Raw genomic sequence first — 14,298 nt, 5'->3', positions numbered from 1 at the left:
GAGACTCCATCTCAAAAAAAAAAAAAAAAAAAAAAGAATTCATAGTGCGAAGTGTCAACATTTATTAACCATTTCCCTTTGATGGGCCTTTTTTTTTTTTTGAGACGGAGTCTCACTCTGTTGCTCAGACTGGAGTGCAGTGGTGCAATCTTGGCTCACTGTAACCTCCGCCTCCTGGGTTCAAGTGATTCTCCTGCCTCAGCCTCCCGAGTAGCTGGGATTACAGGTGCCTGTCACCATGCTTGGCTAATTTTTGTATTTTTAGTAGAGATGGGGTTTCACCATGTTGGCCAGGCTGGTCTTGAACTCCTAATCTCAGGTGATCCACCCGCCTCGGCCTCCCAAAGTGCTGGGATTACATGCATGAGCCACCACACCCAGCCTGATGGACTTTTTTTAATTAACCATTTTCCCTTTGATGGACAACTTTTTTGCTATAAGTACAACTCAGTGAACACTGAACACATACCCTTTCAACACGAATGTCTTCTTTTTGTGAATTCCCTACCATGGGGTGGCTGGGTCCTGTGGATTCTAATCTCTGCATCCTCTTTCTCTCCAAGGAGGAAGTGAAAATACCCCATGGAGTGAAGCTTGTGTGTTACGTAGGTTTTTACGTTTTATTACTGCTTTTCTTCCTCCGGTAGGGTGGAGTGGCAGGGCTCCTCCACAGTAGATGTGGAGATCCTACCCCCACCCAGCCTGCCCTCCCCCAGTGGATCCTAGTGCTCCCCTCCCTCTATAATGTTGGATGTTAGACTTTTAGTTTCCTGCAGACCTTGGAACCTGACCATTTCATGATCATTCATTCAAGGATTATTAGTCTTCAGACTCACCTACTTTTAAAACAATCCCCTATGGTTTGCAATAAGTGAAAAGAATTGAAACACACTTAAAATGGGCTAAAAGCCTAAAGAAAGCAAGAAAAGAGGAAGGAGAAGGGGGATCTTGTTACAATAATACCTTACTCTCTACCAATCCTGGAAAGGTATACCTGCCAGGCTCAAAGTTAACACTGAGCTTCCTGGCAGCCATAGCAAAAAGGGGAGCAGGATAGATTCCATAGTTCATTAGAAGAACAAAATCTACTGTGCACCTTGAAATGGTCATGAAAGAATTTCTTTTATCAGCAATAGAGGAGTGATCAGCAGCCTTACAGAGTGTAAGCCTTACAGATGACTGCATTTGGCTGCTTCAAGGGAGAGGCAGACAAGTCAGTGACCCCTGAAAGGGTCACGACAGAGCTTTGAACAGGAGGAGGTGGAGTCAGAACAAGGCGTGTCCCTTCTGATGAGATGTATCTGTGGTCAGAAGGAGGGTGAGAGGGTCCTGGCACAGAGTCCAGTTAACTGTGAATGTGACTGGGGGTTAAGGGGGAAGTTGAGAAAGGATGGGGATGGAGACAGGCTCCTCTCTTGGGACAGAGGCTAGCCAGGTAGCAAACATTCACTGAACACTATGTGCCACGCCTTTTCCAAGCATTGGGAATTCAGGGGGAACCAAGACAGGCATATTCTCTATCCTCATGGAGCTTATAGTCCAGTGGGAGAGAGACATTCAATAATTACAGGTGAGGTGAGCACTCTGAAGGCGGGGACAGTGGCTGGCCCTGCTTGCTTCTGAAGTGCGATCTCCCTCGCAGCTGGGTTCCGGGCCAGTGATCCAGCTCCTGGGGGCCCTCAGCCACGGCCAGGCAGCGGGGCAGCTGCCGCCAAAGCTGGAGGTTCTGGAGGACTTGATGGAGGTCAGCTCACCCTCACCTGCCCAGAGGCTCAGAAGAAAGAAAAGGCCCATGGTGCAGGGCCCTGCTGGGTGCCAGGTACAGAACAAGTGATGTCATTTAATCCTGCTGAGAGAGGCACCTTCACACCTGATTCACAGAGATGTCCCTGAGGCTTAGAGAGAGGGTGCCACTTGCTTGCGGTCATTCAGAATAGCCAGAGGCAGGGTTAGGCCCCAGCCTGCATGGCTGGCCTGGGCTCCATGTGTACTTCCTTCTGCAGCTCTGAATTCAGGGTGGACTGGAGGAGGGAGGGGCTGGGCCTCCAGTGCATCTGGGGAGGGAACAGTTCCTGGCCTCCATTTCCAGCTAACTAGCTTGTCTGCTCCCCGCCCCAAGGTTTTCCAGCCTCCTCCAGGAGGCACAGCAGGGGAACCTGGTGGCCTCTCTCACCCCTTCTACCCTCTAAGAAGTGGTTCCCTGGCCCTTGGCGACCCCACCTCGGACCCTGCGTGTCCCCAGGTGAGTGCTTCTGCCCTGGCCACGTGCCTCCTTCACTGGAGCATGGGTCAGGGAGGATGTGGGAGTGGGGAGGTGACTAGAGGAAGCAGTGTCCCCTGGGCTGGAAGGCCGGGCCCACCAGCACAGCTTCAATTCCTCACGCCTCCCCCACAGAGTGGCCCAATGGAGGCTGAAGAGGAGCCTCTGCTGGAGCAGGCAGAGGACTCAGGTGAAGGGCCCTGGAGGGAGCCTCCTCTGCTGGCCCCTGGCTTCCAGAGACTGCTGGGGTCTGGGGAGGACAAGGGCCCAGCTCCTGGCCCCAGCCCCTGCTACGACTCTTCTCTCCCCACATCCCATCAGCCTGTAGCTCCTCCCCGAAGGGGTGGGGGCCACTGGCTGCCTGGTCTTGGCTCCCAGATGGATAGAGGGAGGGGTCTAGGTCTTCGAGGGTGGGACCCCTCTCCGGTCTGCCTAAGCCCCTCAGTCTTGAGTCAGCCCCCTCCCCTTCCCACTGGGCACCCTTGGGAGCTTGTGACACTTTCTCCCCACAGCTCAGCTCCAACAGGAGAAGCCATCCCTGTATATCGGGGTGCGGGGCACTGTTATCCGCTCCATGCAGGAGGTGCTGTGGACTCGGTGAGACCTTGCTCCCCACTCCCCTGACATCCCAAAGGCCGCCCTCACATGCCCCCGTCTTCGGGGCCCTGCCACGTTCTAAGGGCTTCTGGGTGTCTGGCTAACCCTGTTTGGTAGCTGTGCCAGGTCTCTTGCCCACATAAAGAGCCAGTGGAGAGCTGAAATTTGAAGCTGGGTCTCTCTGGCTTTAAGGCTATGCTTCCCCACTCAGCTGCTGCAGTTCTCAGCCTCGGCTCAGGTCCATCCTCGTCAATATCACCCGCAGCAAATACTTTCACACAGTGAGAGGCTGTGCTGGGAGCGGCTCAGAGATCTGAGCCCAGAGCTCTCATTTGCTGATGGGGAGACCAAGGCCCAGAGAGGGTCAGACTTTGCAAAGTCCACATAGCAAGTCAATGACAGATGACACCGAGGGCCAGGGCTCCGTTTCCTCCCCCTGACTCCTGCCTTACTCTGACCTGATCCCAGCTTCCTCCCCTCCATACATCCTGTGGGCCAGAGATGGGGCACGAGCTGACAAGTCAGACAATCGGGTTTCAAATCTTGCTTTTGCCACTAATTACACGGCTGTGAGTAAGCCCCTTATTTTCTCTAAGCCCCAGTAACCCCATCTGTAAAAGGCGAATGATCCTATTTCCTCCTCACAGAGTAGGGGTGAGAATAAGTAGGTTCCTGCAGGGAAACACCCATGACAGGAACAAGTTGGCCCAGACCCTGCTGCCCACCCATTTGCCTCCCTCTGGGACTAAGTGCCTGGAGAGCCTCCCGGGCTCAGTGCCCCCCACCCTGCCCTGGCCTCCACAGCCTTCAGGAGCTCCCAGACCCAGTGCTGAGTGAGGAGGTGGTGGAGGGCATCGCTGCTGGCATTGAGGCAGCCCTTTGGGACCTGACGCAAGGCACCAACAGCCGGTACAAGACCAAGTACCGCAGCCTGCTGTTCAACCTGCGGGACCCCAGGAACCTGGTGAGCAGGGCTTTGGGCTGGGCCAGGTCCCCTCTGAATCTCAGAGCCCCCGCAGGATGCTGGAGTGGGGGAGCTCTTTCAGCGTGTGGTGCAGCCTTGCCCCCTGCCCCCACAGGACTTGTTTCTCAAAGTGGTTCATGGAGATGTCACCCACTATGACCTGGTACGGATGAGCTCGATGCAGCTGGCCCCCCAGGAGCTGGCCCGCTGGCGGGACCAGGAGGAGAAAAGGGTGAGTGCTGAGCCCAGTCAGGATGGGTGAGGGGATGTGGGGGCAGCGTGGGTGGCCTGAGGTTGGAAGAGGGAGAGACAGAGACAGGGAGCGAGGGAGGAGGAATTCAGAAAGACAGAAACAAGGAAACAGAGAAGGCAGACAGGGAGTCAGAGAGACCCTCCCCACAAGAGAAACAGGAGAAGGGGTGGAAATGAAAGGGACTGGGGTTGGAGAGCTTGATAGAGATGTGACACACTTGGTTTTCAATGGAGCTGGACTGTGGGGTCGGGGGCTGGGGGAGGACTGTGGTGAGACCCAGAGTCTAGAGTCCTGAGGTACCTCTCTTCCTATCCCAGCTTCAGATGCCCTGGAAAAGACTGGAGGTCTTCCTGGTACCCCAGGTTGAGGGAGGGGTCCCATAGCCCCCGGGATTCACAGCTGTGTCCCCATGTACCCTGTGGCCGTGGGTCTCTCCCTGCCTGGGGTCTGCTCTGGGACAGGGAAGCTGTGGCACTGAGCGGGCTTTGGAGAATGCTCACCTCATATTTGTTGGTAGCCCAGTGAGAGAAGAAGGGACTGATTTAGGGGCTGAGGCCACTGGGATGGGGCGAGGCACTCCAGCCCCTGCTCTGGAAGACACTGAACTGATTAGAATGAATAACCAGAGTCCATCAGGTGAATCCATCCACTATAGGCTGAGCTTCTGTCCAGGCTCTATGGGGACCAGGGATCAGGACCAGCTTTGTAATTTGCGGGAGCCGGTGCAGAATGAAAATGTGGGGCCCTTTGTTCAACAACTGCTAAGAATTTCAAGGTGACAATAACAGAGCGCTAAACCAAGCGTGGGCCTCCTAAGTGCAGGGCCCTGAGCGATTGCACAGATCTCATGCCCACGAGGCTGAACCCACCAGAGAGGAGCAGACCTCCTGTCCTCCAGGGGTGGTTAGAAAAGGAGAGACAGGTTTTCAGGAAGCATTGCAGGTAGAGTGACATTGATCAACAGTAAGACTCACAACTAGCATTTACTATGAGCCATGTTCCAGGCTAAGCACTCTATATATGTTGTTTAATATAGTGCTTTTAATTAAATTCCTACAGAACAGATAAACTGAGGCTTAGAGTAGCTAAGTGCTTGCCCCAGGCCATACCATCTTATGAATTTTATTAATGGCCCAGTGGGAACTCCAGAGCCTGCACTCTTTCAGCAACACCACACCCTTCTCAGAAGAGGATGAGGTACAGTCAGAGGTTGAATTGACCTGGGGTGAAAGCAAAATCCAGGAAGGCTTCCTGGAGGTGGCAGGACTTGAAGGGTGAATCAGTGGAAGATGGAGAGGTAGCGCTAAGGGTGGAGGGCTTCCCAGGGGAAGGGTATGACGGAAGTAGAAGTGTTGAGGAGGGGGAACCACAAGAGAGGAGCCTCAAGGGAGGAAAGTGAGCACGGGCTTTTGATGGCCAGAGGTCCCCTAATTGGGCTCAGCTTGGGCTGCTCCGCCTCTTCAGGGCCTGAATATCATTGAGCAGCAACAGAAGGAGCCGTGTAGACTTCCAGCCTCCAAAATGACCCACAAGGGCGAAGTAGAGATCCAGCGGGACGTGGATCAGACGCTGACCCTGGAGGATCTGGTGGTAAGTTGGGGCCTGACCTGGTGCTGGGCCGAGCCAATGCTCTGGGGGTCCCACGCCTTGCCTCACCAGCGGTGTGGCCTTGGGTATGTCACCTGACTGCTCTGAGGCCCACTTTGTTTGTGATAAAATGGGGACCGCCATCCTTAATGCATAGGGGAACATGGGGTGGGACAGTGCTGCTGGCACAGGCCTGCCAGTGCCTTGTCACTGCCGGTCCTCCTCCTTTTGGCCTCACCCCAAGGCCCCCACATGAGTGGTATTAAGTCCCATCATCATAGTCATCCCCAACCTCAGGCATTCTGCCCAGATCTCTGCTGGGAAGCGGCAGGCTGCGCTGTTCCAGGCAGTGACTTTTTCAGATGGAAGGAATGAAGACCCACTGTATTCAGTGGATTGGTTTAGGGATGCTCCAGGCAGGGAACCACCCAGCGCCCTGGCAGTTCATCCAGAGGGCCTCCTGGAACTTGTCTTCAGACCTGGAAAGCCAACAGGAGTAACAAGAGTCTAGGGCTCTTGGCGCTGAGGATCTGCTCCATCCTCATGTCCATCCTGCTTCTTCCTCCCCCTTGGCCCCGGCTTGCACATAGCCTGACATGGTGACTCAGCAGCCCCAGAATCCATGAAGCCATCATCTCAAGACTCCTGCAGTTGATTAGAATTTTCCCTTGGCTCCCTTTGGTCATTCTCAGAAGGCCACTCTGGCTGTAGTTGAGTGTTGTGTGGGTCAGGTGTTCACCTGGGTCTCATTAGCTGCGTGTTCAGGAGAGGGGTGCAGGGCAGGTCCCTTTAACTATATTCAGTCAGTCAGTACATTTATGGGCACCTACCAGGTGCCAGGCATGGGTCTAGGCACTGGGGAAGTGACAGTGAACAGACAGAAATCCCTGCTCCCCACTCCTACCACTAATATTCAGGCCAACGACTGGGAGAACTTCTACCTGTGCCAAGAGGAGTCCCAAGGGGTGTGGCTGCTCCCCAGTCTAAATCAGTTTGTATTCCCTGAACAAACTGAAGGCAATATAGGAGAAAAACCTAGATAGCCCCAGAGAGGAAGAGAGAGAGGAGGTGGGAGGGGAGGGGAGGGGAAAATAACACATGATAACAATCTTTACTGTTTATTGAACACCTGCTATGTGCCCCTTTACAGGCAGTGTCTCATTTACATCTCACAATGGCCTAGGAGGTCGGTGCTATTCCCTGGCCATTTCTGGGGTGTGGAACCTGACACCATTTACACAAGGTCACATACGTGTGGTGGGGAAGCTGAGATTTGAACCCAGCCTGACTCCAAAGCCTGTGCTGTGAGACTGTTCTGGAGGTGGTTGATAAGAGTAGAGTTTCAAAATCTTCTTAAACCATCCTAAAGCAATGATTGTTTTATGTTTAAAGCTATTTCTAGTATGAGGAAAAAAAGTGATTTGGCAATAGACGTCAAGAGTCTTTAAAATGTTCCTTATCCCTGATTCTGTCATCTGCTTCTGAAATCTTATCCTAAGGACATAATTTAAAGTTTAGGAAACTACTTTCTGCACAAAAATATCCTCAGTGCTATTTAGTAATAGTGAAAACCTGGAAATGACCCAAATGCATAGCAACAGAGGTGAGGCGTCCACTCCAGTCTCACCCCATCACAGCAGTGTCTATGGGGACTATATGACGTGACAAACGCCTTTGCTATTATTAGTGGACAAAAAGAGAACACTAAGTTGAATATTTGATCCCAGCTATTTTAGGAAAAGGACCCCCAAGCCCTGTGTATAGAAAAAGATTATAAAGGGCCGGGCGCAGTAGCTCACGCCTGTAATCCCAGCACTTTGGGAGGCCGAGATAGGCGGATCATGAGGTCAAGAGATCAAGACCATCTTAGCCAACCAACATAGTGAAACCCTGTCTCTACTAAAAATACAAAAATTAGCTGGGCGTAGTGGTGCACGCCTATAGTCCCAGCTACTCGGGAGGCTGAGGCAGAAGAATCGCTTGAACTCGGGAGGCGGAGGTTGCAGTTAGCCGAGATTGAGCTACTGCACTCCAGCCTGGGCAACAGAGCGAGACTCCATCTCAAAAAACAAACAACAAAAAACCAAAAACCAAACAAACAGACAAACAAAAAACAACAACAAAAGAAAAAGATTATAAAGGAATACCTAGAGTATCAACAGTGGTCTCTGAGTGGTGGGACAAGAAGGGATTTTCTTTTTAATTTTCAAGTTTTGGTGTTCTCCAAATTTTCTTTATGAGTTCACAGTATTTTGGTAATAAAACAACATTTATTATTGAGAAAAATAAACCATATTCTGGGGCCCTCTACCCATGGAGGGCTCCTGGCATCCCCAGCCACCTTTTCAGCCTACCCCTCTGTCTTCTGCCTCCCAGGGATCGCAGGTGTTCCTGGACTGCAGCCCACAGGCCCTGCCCATCGCATCAGAGGACACCACGGGGCAGCATGACCACCACTTCCTAGACCCCAACTGCCGCATTTGCATGGGTGGGAGGGGACACGGGAGGGGTGCAGGGGTGGCAGCCAGGCTGGGGCTGAGCATGCAGTTCAGCAGCAACAGGGATTTGTGGCCTGGGGAGAGGGTGGCAGAGCAGGGGTGCCTGTGCCCCAGGTCACCTAGAAAAGCACCTGGTTCAACCCTGGCTCTAAAGCCCTGGACTGGCTTCAGTGCCGCTGCTGCCCTTGTTTCAGCTCCTGCCTCTGCTATTTGTAGACCGGGAGTCCTCGAATGAGCTGCTAGGCTCCTTCAAAGCCGCCAAGAGCTGCGGGGACAATATCTTCCAGAAAGCCCTAAGCCAAACTCCTATGCCTGCTCCAGAGATGCCCAAAGCCAGGGAGATGCCTCCCACAGAACCACAGGACAGGTGTGGGGTTGGGAGCAGGGAGGTGGATAATCCAGCAGGGCTGAATGGGAGGCCACCAGCTGGGGCAACAGACATAGCACTGGCTTTTTCTGTGTGGCCTTGGGCAAGTCTTCCCTCCCTTGGGAGCCTCACTTTCCCCATCTGTGCAATGGAACTAATCATCCCAGCCTCCTGGCTGCCCCCTGCACAAGACCAAGCTTGGGCCAATGTTCCAGTCCCCACAGTGGAGACACAGGATCTAATCTGAAAAGAAAGGAGGTGCCGGGAAAGTCCTCATGGCCTGCTCTGTCTTCTGTCCCTCCCTCTAGGGTCCCTCCATCTGGGCTCCAGGTGCCTGCTGCACCCACAAAGGCCCTGCCCTGCATGCCACCCTGGGAAGGTGTTCTGGACATGTTCTCCATCAAGCGGTTCCGGGCCAGGGCCCAGCTGGTCTCGGGACACAGCTGTCGGCTTGTCCAGGTGCACCTGCCCTCCTCGCCAGGGACTCCCTTACACACTGACCAGCCTAGGCAGCCTCTCTCTTTTCTTTTCCTTTCCTCTCCTCTCCCCTCCCCTTCCCTTCCCTTCCTACTCCCTCCTTCCCTTCCCCTCCCCTCCCCTCTTCCCCTCCCCTCCCTGCCCTCCTCTCTCCTCCCCTCCCTCTTCTCTTCTCTCTCCTTTCACTCACACATTCTAAAACAAGTCACGGACACTCCTCTCTGTGCCTGGCCCTGTGCGAGGCATGGGAGTAAATGAGATGTTGGTCCCATTCCTACAGAGACAAACAGGGTGAAAGACTCCCTGTCACCCAAAGCACATAGCAGGAAGGGCCCAAAGGAGAGTTTTAAGAGTGATCACTGAGTGACTTAATGATCAGCTAAAGTGTTGGATGAGGGCAGAGGATAGAGGAGGGAGGGAGGGGCTTCGGAGAAGTTGTAGATTAGCCAGGAGAGGCCGCAGACCTCCATGGGGCAATTAGAGCTTTCTGGGCAGCCATCGAGGGTACTGGAATACTGCCTGCCCATCTTTGCCACAGGCTGCAACCTTCCAGGTGGCTGGGAATGCGTCCACCCCGAGTGGGTGGGAAGCTGGGGTGCTGACTGGCCATCCTTCCTGCCCCCAGGCTCTGCCCGCCGTGATCCGCTCGGCAGGCTGCATCCCCTCCCACACTGTCTGGGACCTTCTGGCCAGCATCTGCCCAGCCGAGGCCAAGGTAACTGCCCACTCTTGGGCATCCCTTCTTTTCCTAGCACCTTACTCCCACCCTTGTGCCCACTCCCTCTCCATATGGGGACATACTTTCTTACGGGGTTCTCAGGGGTTTCAGGGAGCCCAGGGGTGTTGGCAGGAACAGAGGATGACTGCGCTTACAGCTGCTCTCCTGCCACCTCAGGACGTCTGCGTGATCAGACTGTGCCCACATGGGGCCCGGGACACCCAGAACTGCCGCCTGCTCTACTCGTACCTCAATGACAGGCAGCGCCACGGCCTGGCCTCTGTGGAGCACATGGGGATGGTCCTACTGCCCTTGCCTGCCTTCCAGCCCCTGCCCACCAGGCTGCGCCCTCTGGGGGGCCCAGGTGAGTGCCCAGTCCCCATACCAGACCCTGCCTCTGCTCACTTGGTGACCAGACCAGGCGCGGTTGACACAGTCACCCAGCAGAGGCAGGCACATCTCAGAAGGGAACTCCTTACCCAGCCAGGCAAATGTGAGAACAATGACAGCAATAGCTGACGCTTGGATATCATGAACTGCGTGCCAGCCATTGTTCTAAAAGCTTTCCCTAGACAAATTCTCGTAGTCTCAAAATCACTCTATGAGAATGGTAATATTAGACTAGACTCTCCATCTCATAGACGAAGAAACTGAGGGAGGAAGAAGGCAAGTGACTTGTCGAAAGTCACACAGCCAGTCAGTAGCAGAACTGGGCTTCACTCCCAAGCAACATGGCTTCAGAAACCTGGCCCCTAACCACCATACCACACTGCCTCTCAAGGTAGGCACCCTTGAAGAGAAACTCCTGGGACAGCCACATTTGACCCAGGCAGCAGGACAGAGGCAGGACCTACACACACTTGACTGTAACTGTCACCTCAGAGAGGAGGGAGAGATGTTTCACCACAGCCACGGGGGGCCAAGCTCAGCCTCTGTGCACAGACACCCTCCACGGTGTGGCTCCGGAAAGCAGCGAGGGTGGCGGTGGGGCTTTACCCACTCCTGAGCAAAGCGCTTGGCCTTTTGACGCTCCATGTCCTGAGACAGTGAGGTAGACTTTGAGTCTGTAGAGTCTTCAGGTCAAACCATCCATACCCCAGCCTCAGCCGGATAAGCCTTGATCCCGCAGAGCTCAAATCTTCCAAGACAGTCCCATCTTCCCACTTACTTTTCCCAGCATCTCATGGGCCCCATCTCACTGCAGAGAAGCCCTTCCTGGATCTAGCCTCCAGATCTGCTGCAGCTAAGCTGAACACAGTTCTCCCTCACAGGCCTTTGGGCTCTTTCTGTCTCCCCTCTTCTTTTCCCAGGTCTGGAGGTCACTCACTCAAGTCTGTTGCTGGCTGTGCTGCTCCCCAAGGAAGGGCTTCCAGACACAGCAGGGTCCAGCCTCTGGCTGGGGAAGGTTCAAAAGATGGTCTCCTTCAACAGTAAGGTGGAGAAGAGATACTACCAGCCAGATGACAGGAGGCCAAATGTGCCCCTGAAGGGCACCCCTCCCCCAGGAGGTGCCTGGCAGCAGAGCCAAGGCAGGGGCAGTATAGCTCCAAGGGGAATCTGTGCTTGGCAGAGGCCCCCCAGAGGCAGGGGGAGGCTCTGGCCAGAGCCTGAAATCTGGCAGGGTCCTGGGCGAGGGCAATGGCCCCCAGAACCAGGCTTGCGCCAGTCCCGGCATCCCTATTCAGTAGCACCAGCTGGTCATGGCTTTGGCTGTGGCCAGCACCTCCACAGGGACTCCTGTCCCCAACAAGCCCTGCTCCAGCACCTTGAATCCCTGGTGACCATGAGTCACCAGCTCCAAGCCTTTCTGTGCCCCCAGGACAAGAGCTCCGTCTCCTGCCCTCTGCAGTGTCTGTCCAGCCCCCTTGCAGCTCCAAAGCCCCCTGGCCCAGCTCTTGACGCCTCTTTGGGGACTACAGATGAAGCTGGCTCTGAGCGTCCCTTCCCTAGAAAGGCCTGACCCTCCTTACCCACCAGAACGGGTTTTGATGCCCTCACTAGTGTTGAAGCCTGTTCCAGAGAGAGATGGGGCTGCAAGGAGAGGATGGTTAGCTCTACCCACCTGCCCTGTTTGAGCTTCTTGTTTGACAGTGTTTGCTGTTGATTTTTTGTTCAATAAAGAATTTGGCAAAATTGGGATTGCATCTGCTAGCTGGTCAGGAGAGCCCCTGGTCCTGGTCCAATGGTTGGGTGGGTGTGTCAGTGAGTGTCTTGTGCACAAATGTGCAGCCTTGCTCATTGCTGGTCTGAGGTCTTGAACCATCACTGTGCCCCAGGGCACAGCTATTGCCACGGTAGTTTCTGGAGGCATTTTGCAAGTATTCTGAACTGGAAGGAAGAGGAAGTGGTGGGAAAGACAGTAGGACCAAGGTTGGGGGTGGAGAGAGAAATGGACAGAGCCTTTTGGAGGATCAGACATCAAGAGATTGCTAGAAAAAAAGAGCAAGTTGCAGTGGTTTTTAAATTTTTCAGTTAATACTAAGATTTTTTTCCTTTGACTAGATGGGGAAGGACAGTACATAACTCCACCATATTCCCTCCGAGTCTCTGTGTCTATGTGCTTCTGGGGGATCTCTGTGCATGGGTGTGCCTGCAAGCATGCGTGAGTATCCGTGTGAGTTTCATGGCCTGCCTGTGTGTAGGTCTCTGTTGAGGAAGTCAGGAGATCCAGATTGAGTGACTCCTCTCTTTATCTCTTGCCAGATCCCAGAGACTGGTATTAGAAAATGTCAAAGGTCTTAGCCTTGGTGGTGGGCATTCAGGGTGGGGTTGGAGACTGGTATTAGGGTTGGATGGTGCTGCCTTGCCTTGGGGCTAGAATAATCTTCTAACAGCAGCTGTAACTGTCAAGTGTCTCATGTGGGGTGTAGGTCGTGAGAACTGAATCTGCGGACTGATGGGGGAACCAGCTGCCAGGGCCAAACCAACCCAGCGTAGGGAAAGGGGCCTGGCTTCCAGGAGAGAACCTCTCTAGAACCCCACCCTTCGCCCCGTGGCCAGAAGGGCCCTAACTCCCTCCTTGCCCACCCCTTCTCAATGTCCACCCATGTACAGGCCTCTCCCTGGACCCTGCCGGACTGGGAGGAGTGGGGCGATGTTCGGTTGGGAGAGCCCCTCTTCTCTGCCCCATGAGCTCTGCGGCTGCCCTACCGGCGGAAGACAGCAGAGGGGGCCCTCGGCCTTGGGATGGAGGTCGGGGCTGGCAGGACTGGAGTCAAAGCGGGGGGTGGGGCGAGGTACGGGAACTTAGCGGAAGGAGTTGGAAGCGGGGGCGGCACGGGATGCGGGTGGGGTGCGGGTGAGGGGTAGGGAGAGAGGGCTGGACAGTTGAACCGGGGGAGGAAGCGGGGCTCCTTCGGGAGCTTTTCCGGCTCGGAATGGCCTGGGAGTGCCGCAGCCTCCGCACTATATGCAAATGACGCAAATTACTATGCAAACCTACAGCTCCGTTCTGAGCCCACAGTTTGGGTGGTTTTCCTAATGCAGTTGGTACGGAGGGAAACGACTGTGCACCACCTCCCCTCCAGGCCCAGGGCTTCCTCCAGAGAGCTGCTAGAGCCGCTCTCCTGGAGCACGCAGGGAAGAGCGCGCTCTGTACTCTGGGCAGGGATGTCCTTTGGGAGCTTCGGTTTTCCCCTCTGTAAATGGGGGTGATAACGCGGCTCTGTAACAGCTCGCCCGTGGAAGGGCTGTAGGTGGGCCCTGAAATCCTGCAGCCTGCTAAACATGACACCCTCCCCCACCCTCGCCACCTTTTGGCCCCAGTCCACGAGCCCCTTGCCCCTCTCTCTTGGCAAAGGCCTGGAGCGAGGATTAGGCATGACGTTGCTAGGGGGCGTGGCTGGTGGTTGCTAGGCTCCAGGGACGTTGCTATGCAACGCTGGGCGGGTCTCGTTGCTAGGCCGGAGCTGGAATCGCCCGGGACCCGGAAGGGACACCTTGCGCCCTGGGTTTTAGTGGAAGGCGCCTCAGGCTACCAGGGATCGCGACGCTGTTCTCCCGGTGACTTTCTTCGGGCCTAAGCTTCCCCCAGGTGGACGCAGTTTCTGAGGGTCTTTCCGGTTCACACACTCTGTCACTCCGTGATCCTCTTGGCTCCGGAGTGAAGAACGCTGCGTCTTTGTGCACGTGTCTGTGCGCCTGCCTGTTGTGGGGTGGGGGCGCGGAGCGGGTATCGCTTTTGGATTTCCATAGCAACTGCTCCTGTGTCACCCCATTGCTCCCAAAGGTTTGAGCTGTTGCTCGTACAAATTTACATATATCTGCATGTCATTAACATAGAGGCGGGGCCGGAACTTGTTTGGGCAACTATCCCTGGACGGTTCTCTTTGCTGCTTCCTTACCCCGTCTGATGGGCACGTGGGCTGCGCATGCGTGTTTCGCCTGTCCGTGTTCTCATATGTGGGGTGGATGAGTGAGCTGTGATAGTGACCATCAGTTCCCTTTCCCCATGTCCCCTTATTGAACCTTTAGCATGAATCCATCCAGAAAGCCCTGACAGAAGACACTCAGCTTCCCAAGCAATGCCAGGCCTTGTTGGCACTCCAATTCTGCCCTTTTCTGGCTGTGTGGCCTTG

At 54.7% G+C, this 14,298-nt stretch overlaps 1 protein-coding gene across 1 annotated transcript in view; it reads left to right on the top strand.

The window, feature by feature from the left end:
- The window catches only part of SPOCD1 (SPOC domain containing 1), a 22,462-nt gene extending 10,602 nt beyond the window's left edge, over positions 1 to 11,860 (top strand). The window contains exons 3-15 of the mRNA XM_017857095.1: positions 1,643 to 1,819; positions 2,120 to 2,242; positions 2,396 to 2,450; positions 2,773 to 2,857; positions 3,662 to 3,821; positions 3,937 to 4,053; positions 5,539 to 5,664; positions 8,038 to 8,149; positions 8,376 to 8,526; positions 8,835 to 8,985; positions 9,629 to 9,718; positions 9,899 to 10,085; positions 11,032 to 11,860. Coding sequence (XP_017712584.1) covers positions 1,643 to 1,819; positions 2,120 to 2,242; positions 2,396 to 2,450; positions 2,773 to 2,857; positions 3,662 to 3,821; positions 3,937 to 4,053; positions 5,539 to 5,664; positions 8,038 to 8,149; positions 8,376 to 8,526; positions 8,835 to 8,985; positions 9,629 to 9,718; positions 9,899 to 10,085; positions 11,032 to 11,681 — 2,184 coding nt within the window. The 3' untranslated portion in view covers positions 11,682 to 11,860. The remainder of the gene's footprint in view (positions 1 to 1,642; positions 1,820 to 2,119; positions 2,243 to 2,395; positions 2,451 to 2,772; positions 2,858 to 3,661; positions 3,822 to 3,936; positions 4,054 to 5,538; positions 5,665 to 8,037; positions 8,150 to 8,375; positions 8,527 to 8,834; positions 8,986 to 9,628; positions 9,719 to 9,898; positions 10,086 to 11,031) is intronic.
- The last annotated feature ends 2,438 nt before the right edge of the window (positions 11,861 to 14,298 follow it).

Source organism: Rhinopithecus bieti, unplaced genomic scaffold (genome assembly GCF_001698545.2).
Source record: "Rhinopithecus bieti isolate Rb0 unplaced genomic scaffold, ASM169854v2 scaffold_44592, whole genome shotgun sequence".
NCBI lineage: Eukaryota > Metazoa > Chordata > Mammalia > Primates > Cercopithecidae > Rhinopithecus > Rhinopithecus bieti.
Note: the sequence above shows the minus strand (reverse complement) of the source record. Positions and strands in the feature narration are given on the sequence as shown.